A 12,243-nucleotide genomic window follows, 5' to 3' on the forward strand; every position below is an offset into this window, starting at 1 on the left:
AAATAAGTATTGATTATTTTGTGTAGTAAATCGTTATCCACAGATAGACTATGAACACAAAATACTATCAATACTTATTTGTGTAGTAAATAGTTATCCACATCTAGATTATGAACACAAATTACAATAATCAAGTGACTTATAGAATGTTTTTGTTGTGCAGATAAAGTATATCCACAGATAATTTAATCCCAAATGTTAGAAAAATAGGTAAGACATAAAGTTAAATAAGCTAAAATAACCATAAAGTACATGTTAAACATGAAAGGTATGAAAGAAAGATGTAAAACAAGAAAGCTTTAAACGGATATTTGTAATGAAAGAGCAAACTTAAATCAGTGTGAAATTTATTAAACAAAAGTGGGGCTTTTCTTTGGGTTTCTTCATTTCTCTGACCATGACTCGTACCTAGATGATTTTATCTTTAGTTGTTTTGTAATCTTTGTTTACCATCGAGTTTGGCTCTGGTATCTTCTACTTCAATTGTAAATGTTGATGCTCATTGAACTTTTTATAATATAAATTGTGTTTCCAAAAAAGGTTAAACCGGTTTTATATGTTTTTTGTTTTGGTAAAAGTTTTATATGCTTGTTGTTACTAAATTGTAAGCGTGTTAACGTTCTTTTATGTATACTCATCTCTTTATGATAAGCCAAATATATTGTATACATGTAATTTTCATTATAAATGAATAATTAAAATTTGGTTGTATTTGCTAACAAAAATATTACCGTGCTAATATTAGTTTGTAACAATGCACAATAGTCATGGACTCTTGGCATGAGTTTGCCTCTTATTCCCAGCTATGATAAGTTAACCCACCTACGAATCATTATCCAAATACGCTTGATTTTTTTCTAATAAAAGTCAGACCTCATTTACTTATTTGGTTTGGCGAGTGACAATCACGACATTGCGGTTGCACGATCCTAACATAAGCCAATGGCCAAATAAATTCAGCCCAATTCATTTGATCATTGTAAGCCTGTTTAATACGTCTACACTAAAAACTCTATAAACTAATATTTTATAAATTAATAAACAGTAAATTAATAAATTTTTCCAATTTCAAACTAGACCAGTGTAAAACAGTATTCAAGGAAGCGTTAGGCGCTAAGCTGGTGATGATGATCTAATGCCTACTGAGTAAAACGATTAAGCGGACGCCTAGATTATTAGTTAAGCAGTTTAAGCGTTTATAAATTATAGCAATATATTAAATACATATAATGTTTTACAATAAATAATAGTAAACATTATTATTTATATAAGATAAAGATTATTTTCATAAGAATATATATTATAATATTATAATATATAAATTATATAATTTATGAATAATAAATTATCAATTATTTATTATTATAATATTGTAATTATCTAGACGGTTTAAAAAATAATCGCCATGGTCATGTAACGCCTAGCGTTTAAGCACCGCCTTGACCGCTTTTTAGAATACTGGTATAAAATATAAAATAATTCGATAAAATAATAAAATAATAATATTTTAAAAATGCTTATGCAAATATATGATCTCATGTAAATCATAAATTAATAATTGTCATCTATGTAAATTTTATATAAATATACACAAAAAGTTTTGTCGTTCATCTTTCTTCCAAATAAAATTTATCTCTGATTTATTTATAATTTTATCGAATTATCTATAAAAGTGAATTTGTATTCTATGATATGTAATCATCATACACAAAATATATCAGTAATCTAATAAAATTGTTAAAAATTATCTCTATAAACTTTAAACAATGTATAATATCACAAATGAAATATTCTTTTTCAGTTTGCTACACTAAAAATATTGTTCAAAAATATAAATCTGAAAAATGAAATTTTCTTTTAATTAATAACTCGATAAATTAATAAGTTTTTGAAATCTCAACACTATTAATTTATAGAGTTATTTTTGTTTTCCCGAACCTAATAGGTTTTAATCTGTTTTCTGGTTTAAACCGAAACATATAAATCTTTAGTAACTGAATAACATAACTTTTTTTTACATTTATAGAACAAAACTAATATTTGTACATACTTCTAACTATATAACAATAACTTTTTAAAAAATATTTCATCCCGCGCAAGACGCAGTCACTACCTAGTTATCTTTTACATGAAGATCGGTGATTCTATTATATGAATGTTGATGGTTGAAGGTGGCGGTTGAAAGTTGAAGTTTTGAGATTTTAGTTTTGTTTTCATTGAACAATGTTTCTCATTTCATGAGAGTTTAGTTTTCGTTTTATGATTTCATTTATTTTGTTTTTTCTATCAATAAATATGTTTACCTCTCGCTTAATTTTGAATGATCATGGTTGACGTTCTTTTTTTATATTTTTGAATTGATATTACTTATGTTTTTGTTAAAAATAAGTACAAATCAGGTATTTTAAAACCGAACAACCAATTTTACTTATGTATTGGTTATAATGGAAATAGAAATAAGATACTTTTAAATCGAAGAACTGATTGATACCTGAACTCATAAGTACAACGGATAGTATTGATTCTTCGAAGATTTATTAACCCCGACAACCCGATCCGAATCTAATAGAATCTGAACAAGTTCCAAACCGAACTTTTATATAACTCGAATCGGACTAACTTTGATAAATCCGAAAAAACCAAAACCTGATTTAACAAAACTGAAACACAATTAGACCCCGATTGCCGAAGCCTACTTTAAATATACAATGTATGGGCAATTTTTTTCATTTAAGTTTGTGCATTTTCAAAATTTTGATAATATGGGCCGACTTGTTGCTAGTCTGATTTATATGCACGCAGTCACTTGATATATGATGATGATAAATTAAACTATCCATAAAGTATGACCAAGTTTGGTTAAAATAACACAACAGAGGCATATAAGAGTACATGAAAGTATGTTTTTGGTTCACTCTTCCATAATCTTTTAAAGCTCAGAGAGTCCGACTTCTTGAGTGGAAGGTCGATAAGCTACGAAGGTGCTATTAGTTGAAAAGGAGCCTGGATTGAAACATGTTATTCCTCTATCTTTGGAAACCTTTTGCTCACTCATGTCACCTAATACTATCTGTTTCAAAACAACAACAACAACAACAATCCTTTGATTGGCTCTTGTCTTTTGTCACTACAAACTAGGCGGAACAAAAACTAAAAAATGAGATTTAAGAATATACCGTATGAGGAGTTGGGTATAGTCGAAGAGAGTGATCGTAGTTCCAAATGATAGGTTGCACCATGAGAGGCAGAGGACATAGGTGGCTCTGGTGAGTTATTGTGTAGACAAGCTGAACCAACACATTTCACAAGTTTCAGATTATTCAGGCACTAACCGGAAAACATTTAGAATCATAAGTTGGAAGATAAACGGAGAAGAGAGATGTGATTACATGCTTAAATGGGTCATCAGTTTCTTCAGTAGAAGGGGGTATTAAGCATGAACGGCGCATCTGGTACAGAAGGTCTTTCCGGAAAAACACAATCTCCTGGGTGTAGAACTTTACTCTGCATTTAACAAAGACAAAAAAAAATACATCTCAATAAATCAAATGTTTCATCATAATTCAGAATGATCAACAAGAATAGTGTGTATATAGAACTTACCTGCATGGATTGCTAGAAAAGATCGCATTGGGAATAACATCTCGAAGCTCTTCGGTTAAATAGTTTGGTAAACCGCATCTTGGCAATACTGTTGAAGGACCTGTCAGATATAATGAGTTCTTATTAGTCATGTCTCTTCCTCATGGACCCTATCTTTATTTAGATAGTGATGGAGATGGTAGTACCTGCATCATCAGGGCCTGGAATGAATAAAAACCGACTACTTTCTTTTAGCCGTGGATGGTTTCCAATCATTCTTCCGAGTTTACCAAACTGCTTCCTGAAAATTAAATGGATATGTCATCAAGAATATATAAGAACATATACTTGATACAATGAATCCTCCTTACCTAAGGCTTGAATAAGAACTAGCGGATAAGTTGCATGGGCGAGAACAAAAGTTTCCCATGAAAACAAACAAGGAAGGCACAATCTCCAGACTTTCAAAACCATCAAGAACCTTTTCTAGCTTCCCGAGAACCTTCTCTACGGACAACACATTTTGGAGTTCAAGCAATGCCTCTTTAATCGCAAAAAGGAGGTATTATAACAGATGATAAAAACACAGTAGCTGGTACTCAAAACGTACCTCTTCGTCATCCAGCCATATGTCAGACAATATGACAAATGTTTCATTTACTGCTTGCCTTTCTAACTCTGCAAGTCGATTCTGTGATAACAACATTTACTTCAGCTGTGACCTATTATTAAAGGAAAATTTACAAATTTCTCAATCCAAAAGTACAAACAAGGACTCAGGGATCACCTTCTCTTCATTGGTTAGTATGCCACTTCCGAAGAAGTCGTACCCAGAATGTGCCTTGAGAGTTTTGTTTCTGTCTTCTAAAGGAGGAAATCCGCAGTTAATAACCTAATAAACATGGGGAAAAAGGACGAGTTAGCTAAAGAATGTATTTTATAGTCCCACCTATAACTAACATTTTGGTCTCACGATGAACATTTTGACTAAAATCGGTATGAGTGTGTGCACCTTAGAATATAATACATAAATCTCCCTGGTCAGCAAAATAAAGTAAAGTAAATCTAGATTTTACCTGAAAGATACCATTCTTCATTTCACCTTCTGCCATAATTATAGTATTCTCAGTGAAAAACCCGGTGGTTATCTTGTACTGACTGTCAAGGAAAAGTACTCAAATGCAATTCATGACTAACTCTATGATGTTATCAACTTTAGCTAAAAAAAAAAAGAAAAAGGATATTGCTTTGGTCAAATCAATCTCAACAGAAGCAGAAAGGTCTTCCAAGTAGAAATGTCCATCTTCCAGCTGTGAGATCACACCCATCACCCATTTCTTTCCCATTTGAACAACTAGAGACTGTATTGGAGATATCTGCTCACAAAAAAAAAAAAGAACATGACTTTAACACCAAAAAAGGAAAACACATTATTATTATTATTATTTTTAAAGAAAAACCAACCTCACAGTTGTGAAACTGAGAAATCTCAGGATCAAAAGCTGGCCTAGAAAAAAGCTCATCGCGAGAAACTCTCTGCAACAGCAACTTGAATCGTTCCCTGTATAATTCTGTTTTCGAAGAAGCCTCACCGTGAACAGACAAACTACTCGTATGCTCGATGAACTGCCTCGTAACAGAATCATATCGATGCTTTGGGATGAGAAAGGCGTCGATGACAGCCAAGGAAGAAACACTGGAGGAAGGTTCCTCCGCGGCATCATTAGCTCCTAACAAGAGATTAATCACTCCTTCAACTGATTCCGCATCCACTGCGCGTGAATTAACTGCCACAAAAAAGTCCAAATTAGTATATCAGAATCGAAGGAAATGAATCTGAGGAGGGGAATACGATTTTCCATCTGGAGGTGGTCGAGGAGGAGATCGATCGCTTCTCCTTCATCGTCGCCGGGGAATTGGTCGGCGAAGGCGAGTATGCTGTTGAGAGCGTCGATCTTGAGGCTGTAACCTCTGATTTTGAATTTCTTCTGTATCTTTTTCCTCATACTCATCTTCTTCGAATCAATTAATCGATGACTCTTCTCTTTCTCTGAATCTGCTTTTTGTTTTGCTTTTTGGTTTGGGCGGGATCTTCTCAAATCGGCGGGAAATGAAAGCCCTAGTCGGTGAAAGTGAAACCTTTTGTTTTTTTTTTTGCGCTAATAATACACTGTTTACGTTATTGCCCCTCTAGCGACAAATCAAACAAGCTAAACCGGGTGGTTCAGAACTTTTTTATTATTATTATTATTATTATTATTATTATTATTATTATTATTATTATTATTATTATATTACTAGGTCCTGGTTGGTAATAATTGTATTTTACATTTGCCCGTATAATTTTCGTTTTTTTCAGAAAGACCGCATAATTTTTTTTCGGTAGATAATTATTCCTGCATCAGTTTGTGTTTGATTATTATTTTAAGTAGTTATAAATATTTAATTTAAAAACTCTAAGAAATATATTTTATTTTCAATATTTCATTTAAACATATAAAATCATATTAATAATGAAAATAATTTTATGATGATATAATAATGCAATACTAGGGTTTGGTGTGCGGGTGTAAATTGATTTTATATGAGTCTAAATTGGTTTTATATAACAAAATTATTATATATTATCTAAAATTTGATGTTATTTACTATGTAACTGTATAATTTTATTGTTTATGTATCTTGTACATAATACTATTAAAAGCTAAAATAATATAAAGAGTCGATCTTGATTCTTGATCTAGATCCAACTGTTTGACCCAAAAACGATGTGTTTGCTGGAAGTGTTTGTTGGAATCAGACAATAAATTTATATGGAGGTTTAGGAGAAATCATCATAGAAATCAAACGGAAAGAAACATCAAATATATTTTATAAATTAAAGTTTCATTACAAAGATGAGAAGAATTGTAAAGTGAATTTTATAATCTATAAATTTCTATAAGAGAGTGTTGAAGATCTAGGAAATGAAGAGAAGATTCAGCCCCCCTCTTTCTAAGAAAGAGATAGCTCCTTATTAATAGAAGAAATATGTTTAGGGTTTCCAAGTGAAATGGGCCTAATTCATTGTCCAATGGACCTTGAGAAATGATGTAAATTCATTCCAACAGTTGGTTACGATCCTAATTCATTAGCAACAAGGTTCAGAGGCGTGGCTTTTCATCCTGAGAGAGGAGGAGGAGGAGGAAAAGAGTTCATCGTGCTCATTGGCTACTCTCATGACCTGTTGTTAAAAAGTACCGAGATGCGTTGGAGGCGACTTCAGAAAACATCAATAGCTGATTGCCGCGATATCGTCGTGTTCAGAGGCAAGTTCTATGCAATATTTATCAACGAGGACGTATTCGCTATCGACCCCTACACGCTGGAAACAACTCCTCTGACTCCCCCAGAGATTGTGGACTGTGGGAGATGCAATTACCTGGTTCCGTATGGCGATGATGAGGGGTTTTACCTTGTCGAGAGGATCATCGTTCGTAACGGTGTGTTGTGTTTCAGCAAGTTAGCGTGTAGAGTGAGTGTGCTAGATGAGGAGGCTGGTGAATGGGTTGTGGTAAGCGATCTTGGAGATCGTGTATTGTTGATTGGACGACCTGGGAACTGCTCTGGAAACGCCTCATGCTCTGCGAAGGAACTTCCTGATGGTTGTGATGTGAGTGGGAGCTCGATGCTGTTCATTAATGAGATATTTAATGTGATTTATCCTTATAAATATGGAATAGATACGGGTGGCATATTTGATATTTTTGATATTTGATGTGACTTATATATAAGTAGATATTTGATGTGACTTACACTTTTGAATATTAAAATAAATAACTAACAAAAATAATAAATAATTTAAAAATGTAAGACTTTCAAACAATTTAGCTATATAAATTTAAAACAAATAATTTTCAAAATTTTGGCTATATAATATATACAAGTTTAGATTATAAGTCATTGAATCTTGATTTTTGTCATATATTTTCGGGTACTGAAGAACATTTGGAGCAACATTATCACACTTGTGACCAAAAAAGGTAACATTTGAGTGTTGGATGAAATTAGATTAAAGAGAAAAAACAGAAATCCAACATTGTTTGCATGAATACAAGTGCACACCATGTAGAGATCTCAGGGCAGCTACAAAAGGCGATCCAGAGGAGGCAAGAGGTGGCCATTATAGAGAAACGGATCAGTGCGTATTACAGAGATTTGAAAAAAATAAAGAGTAAGTTTAAGAAGACAAATAGAAAGCCAAAGGTTCATCACACCAGTTTAACAAATAAAAACAGTGTGTTTATTATTATGTAGTTTGAAATTCAGTTTCAGTGTAATAAATCAAAATTTGATGTTTATGAAACTTAAACAAATTAAATATTTGGAGTGAAAGATATGAAAACAAATAGAATTACAAGAACTTAAATCTATACTATTATTTGCAAAGTGATTTTTTGCAACGGAGCTATCACGTTAAAAGTTAGAGTGGTTAATGTCGTTGTTACCCTTAATGATTTTATATATAATTTATTATATAATTAAAAACAAAATTCACGTTAATAATATTATGTTTATATGTTATATTAGATTATAGATTATTGTCAAAATATAAAGATAATTCATTGTGTTGTTATCCGAAAGTAATATTTTAGAAAAAAATAAAGTTAAAAACGAATTTTAAGTTAATAATATAATATTTATATTTTATATTAGATTATAAATTAATATTGTCAAAATAAAAGGTAATTCTTACATACATTAAGTTCTTATCTGAAAATAATAATTTTTTTAAAAAAAAATTAAGTTAATAATAGTATATTTATATGTTATATTAGATTATAAATTAATATTGTCAAAAATAAAATAAAAAGATAGTTCTTATATATATTGTGTTGTTATCTGAAAGTAATATTTTAGTTATAAAAGTTAAATATTAAAATATTAAACAATTTACAATTAGATATTATTCAATCAAAAACATTTGTATAAATTTATTTTCTAAAATATTTTCAAATATTTCAAAAATAAAATAAAAAATAATTCTTATATATCTTGTGTTGTTATCTAAAAATAATATTTTTTTAAATTATGAAATTTAAATATTAAAATATAAAAACTTACAATTATATATTATTCAATCAAAAATATTTGTATAACTTTATTTTCTAAAAAAATCAAATATGTGAGTGTTTTTAAAATTCCAACACAATAATAAATGTATATATTTTTATGAAATTTATTTTATCATACATAAAATTTGATGTTTAATTTAATTTTTGATAACATAAATAATAACTTATTATTATAGTTTTGAATTAATAAATATTTAAACGGGCAAACCACCTAGTTTCTTTAATTCAACAACACAGAATTAAACGAGGGGATTGGATTAAGAGACATAAAAACGACATCGTATAAGTGTAGACATCGTTAAAATATTCAAGACCGGTTTGGTTTAAGTGGAAAATATAACAATCAGGAAACGCATGACCGGTTCAATTCGAAATTGTTAGGAAATGCAGGTCAGGTACGGTTTCGGGTGGAAAATGCAAGCCCGGTTCGATTTCAAAATCAATTGGCTCAGTTTTGAATTATAGCCGTTAGAAAATGCGTATTCACAAAACCGGTTCAATTTCAAAAATGATCCTACTCCGTCAATTTATTTCCACATTATTCACAGTCTCTCCTCTTTTTCTCTGGGAAGATCGATTTCTCTCGATCGACTCCTCGAAGATTTGCAAATCCGATTACGATCTTATGATCTGTAAGTGTTTCGCGCTCTCTGTAAATCGCGAATTTGATTGAGGATTTCTAAGTTTTGAGTACTCTTAGATCGCGATTTCGTTTCTGGTCTCCAAATCTTTTCTTCTTGATGAGATCTTTGATTAGATTGCTTTTGGTTTTATTTTTGAAGGTCGATTCCGCCTGAAACCCCGATGTGATTGTTTTGATTTATCTCACTCCTGGTCGAGGCACGTCTCTCTGTCTATGTTAATTAGCGTTTTGTAAGGTCCGTGCTAATCCTTTCATCTGTTTTGTGATTTCGTTTTCATTTTTCTAATTTGTTCAAAGTATTAATTTTCTACATTCTCTCAGGTTTGCGATTAGTTTAAAAACCATATACACTGTATGTAAATTCCATCATGCATAGGAGTGTACAATCTGTCAAATTCATACTCTTAGTATAAAGGTCACACAAGTGATTCAGTGTGGTTTAGTGTCTGATGATAGTATCGCTATTGGACGAGGAGCAAACCCACCTGCCTTTTTTTTCCTGCCAAAGTTGCTGCTTTATATACCTGGAAGCTTACTCTGCATCGCCACCAAGGTAACTTCTCTGTCTGTGAAACTAAAAATTGCAATTTTTCTCTTAAAATAATTTCTGTCTTTCGAGGATGGAATTCAAACGAGAACAAAGTCAAACCCATTAGATCAGTTCTAATCGATGTTATAGCATTTTGAAATCCAAAAAAAAAGATCATTGGGAAGCACTAATCTTAATAGTGTTCTGTCAGATTTTTTATTTGGGTAAACATTGGTGGTCCCGTAAGATATCTTTTGGTTGGTAGTGCATGCTTTAAATAGTCGTTAAGACAAAAGACTATATGTGGAGAGGGGATGAGAAAACAATGACCCACGGCTTAGAAAAACGCCTAATGGCTTAAATAAGACTAGTTGGATTGGGAAAACGACCAACAGCTTAAAGATGTCTTTAAGACAAAAGACTCTGAACCACAAGCTAGAAAACTGTCTTTGCCTCTATATCATGCAAGGCTTAAAAGTAGACAAAGACCTATGAGTTGAATGGGTTGGTTTACGATCTGTTGGATGGAAAGAAGATAACGACCAACAGCTGAGATAAGATCAAGACAAAAGTCTGAAACAAAAAGTCTTTTACGCAAAATACAATATTGGGTTTCTTAGAAATGGGGTTCTTGGTGGAATAAAAGAGTTCAAACGGCTTAAAGAAGTCTTAAAGAGAAAGTCTCTTGGCAAAGACAAAAGGGGTCGGTTTTTAAGATATGCTGGATGGAAAAAAAAGACAGGCAAAAGAAAACTTGTTGGATGGAAAATAAAATAAACGACCAACAGGTTGATGAATAAGTCTTGGAACAAAGACTATGAACCACAAGGCGTGAAAAAAACTGTCTGCTTGATATATACAAAGACTACAGAGACTATGAGTTGGATGTGTATAATGAACAACTCTTGAGACAAAAAAAGGAAATGACAAATTATCTGAAATCAGTCTTAACATAAAGACTAAATCGAAAACAGTTTCTGCTTTGGAAAAAGTCTAGACAAAAACTATGGCTTGACTTACGATCTGTTGGATGAAAAAAAATGATTAACAACTTGAGACAAAGTCTGAAAAGCTCTCAAGAAAAATACTATGATGAGTTGGTTTGTAATTTGGTAGATGGAAAGAATGAACAATTTGTCTTTAAGACAGCTGATACAAAAACAACTAATGGATTTGGAAAGTCTTCTGACAAAGACTGCCGACGGCTTAACGAATCATAACACACAGATTCTAAACAAGGACTATGAATCGAATAGAGATTCTTAACTCTAGACAAAGACAATATGGGTCCCCGTCCGTTTTTAGATATGTTGGATGGAAATACTGACTAGCGGCTTGGAAAAAAAAAAGGTCATTTAGATGAATAAAAAACGAGTAATGGCTGAGAGAATACTTGTTTTTAAAAGTCACAAAGACAGACCAAAAGACTTACAAGTAGACGAAGACTATATGTCGGATGTAAAGAATCACAACTGTCTCTTTGCAGTCTTAAGAAATGAAAGCTACCACAGCTATGGAAACTCTCTAAACAAAGTCTTTCGAGAAATGTCTCACAGCTTAGAAAAGTCTTTTGAGAAAGACTTGAATCCAATTTAGATTTGTTGGATGGTAAAACAACTTAAGAAACGACACCCAACGGCTTAAAGAAACCGACTACGAATCAAACACATGCTTAGAAGTCTCTTGAGAAAGTATATGCCATATGCTTGTTGGATGGTAGAAATCAACTAACGACTTGCTGTATTGATAAAAGACCACCAACGGCTTTAAAAGATTCATAAGGCAAAGCTTCTTGACAATATGAATCAACAACAAGGTTTAGGAGTCTTCTGAAAAAGACTATGGCTTGGTTTTGGTATAATAACCAATAGCTTTGTTTCACAAAAAAAAAAAAACCAATAGCTTTAAAATGTCTCAAGAGTCAAGACAAAGACTATAGATGGAAAAACAACCCACGGCTCAAATGAAATAAATTTCTCATGACTGAGATGAGACTATGGATGGGGATAACTGATTCTTTTACTCTGCCAGACGACTTAAAATAGAAATTCTCAACACACAGACTATGAACCATAAGGTTTAAAAGAATTGAATCTGCTCGATATTCACAAGGCTTTAAAGTATACAAAGACTATTAAGTTGGATAGAAATAATGTCCAAGTCACTCTGTAATCAGTCTTAAACAGAGACTAACAACGGCTTAAAGAATCATAACGCAAAGATTCATAACAAAGATTCTTACTTAACGGCTTAAATAAAACTTGTAGGATGGAAAAGGCGACCAGTAGCTTAAAGATGTCTTTGGAAAAGAATCTGAAAAAGTCCTTAGATGGGAAAAAACGGCCAATGGCTTAAAGATATATTAAGGCAAGACT

General features: G+C 31.9%; 2 protein-coding genes and 1 long non-coding RNA gene across 3 annotated transcripts; 2 read left to right on the forward strand and 1 right to left on the reverse strand.

Moving 5' to 3' along the window:
- Positions 1–2,806: 2,806 nt before the first annotated feature.
- On the reverse strand, positions 2,807–5,691 carry LOC108830184 (DNA polymerase epsilon subunit B). Its single transcript, XM_018603787.2, has 12 exons — positions 5,435–5,691; positions 5,047–5,369; positions 4,827–4,958; positions 4,659–4,733; positions 4,370–4,474; positions 4,193–4,273; positions 3,954–4,084; positions 3,789–3,883; positions 3,604–3,703; positions 3,390–3,504; positions 3,177–3,287; positions 2,807–3,070 (listed from the first exon to the last, which is right to left on the reverse strand). Exons 1-12 carry the CDS (start codon positions 5,592–5,594, stop codon positions 2,930–2,932), a joined length of 1,569 nt encoding a protein of 522 aa, XP_018459289.2. The 5' UTR covers positions 5,595–5,691; the 3' UTR covers positions 2,807–2,929.
- A 1,135-nt stretch (positions 5,692–6,826) lies between these two features.
- Positions 6,827–7,339, forward strand: LOC130501365 (F-box/kelch-repeat protein At1g64840-like). Its single transcript, XM_056996267.1, has one exon. It carries the CDS (start codon positions 6,827–6,829, stop codon positions 7,337–7,339), a length of 513 nt encoding a protein of 170 aa, XP_056852247.1.
- A 1,882-nt stretch (positions 7,340–9,221) lies between these two features.
- LOC130501362 (uncharacterized) lies at positions 9,222–11,634 on the forward strand. The gene is made up of 3 exons (XR_008939631.1): positions 9,222–9,328; positions 9,479–9,574; positions 9,783–11,634. It is a non-coding gene; the product is annotated as an uncharacterized LOC130501362 (long non-coding RNA).
- Positions 11,635–12,243: the final 609 nt, after the last annotated feature.

Source organism: Raphanus sativus, unplaced genomic scaffold (assembly GCF_000801105.2).
Source record: "Raphanus sativus cultivar WK10039 unplaced genomic scaffold, ASM80110v3 Scaffold0176, whole genome shotgun sequence".
NCBI classification, from domain to species: Eukaryota; Viridiplantae; Streptophyta; class Magnoliopsida; order Brassicales; family Brassicaceae; genus Raphanus; species Raphanus sativus.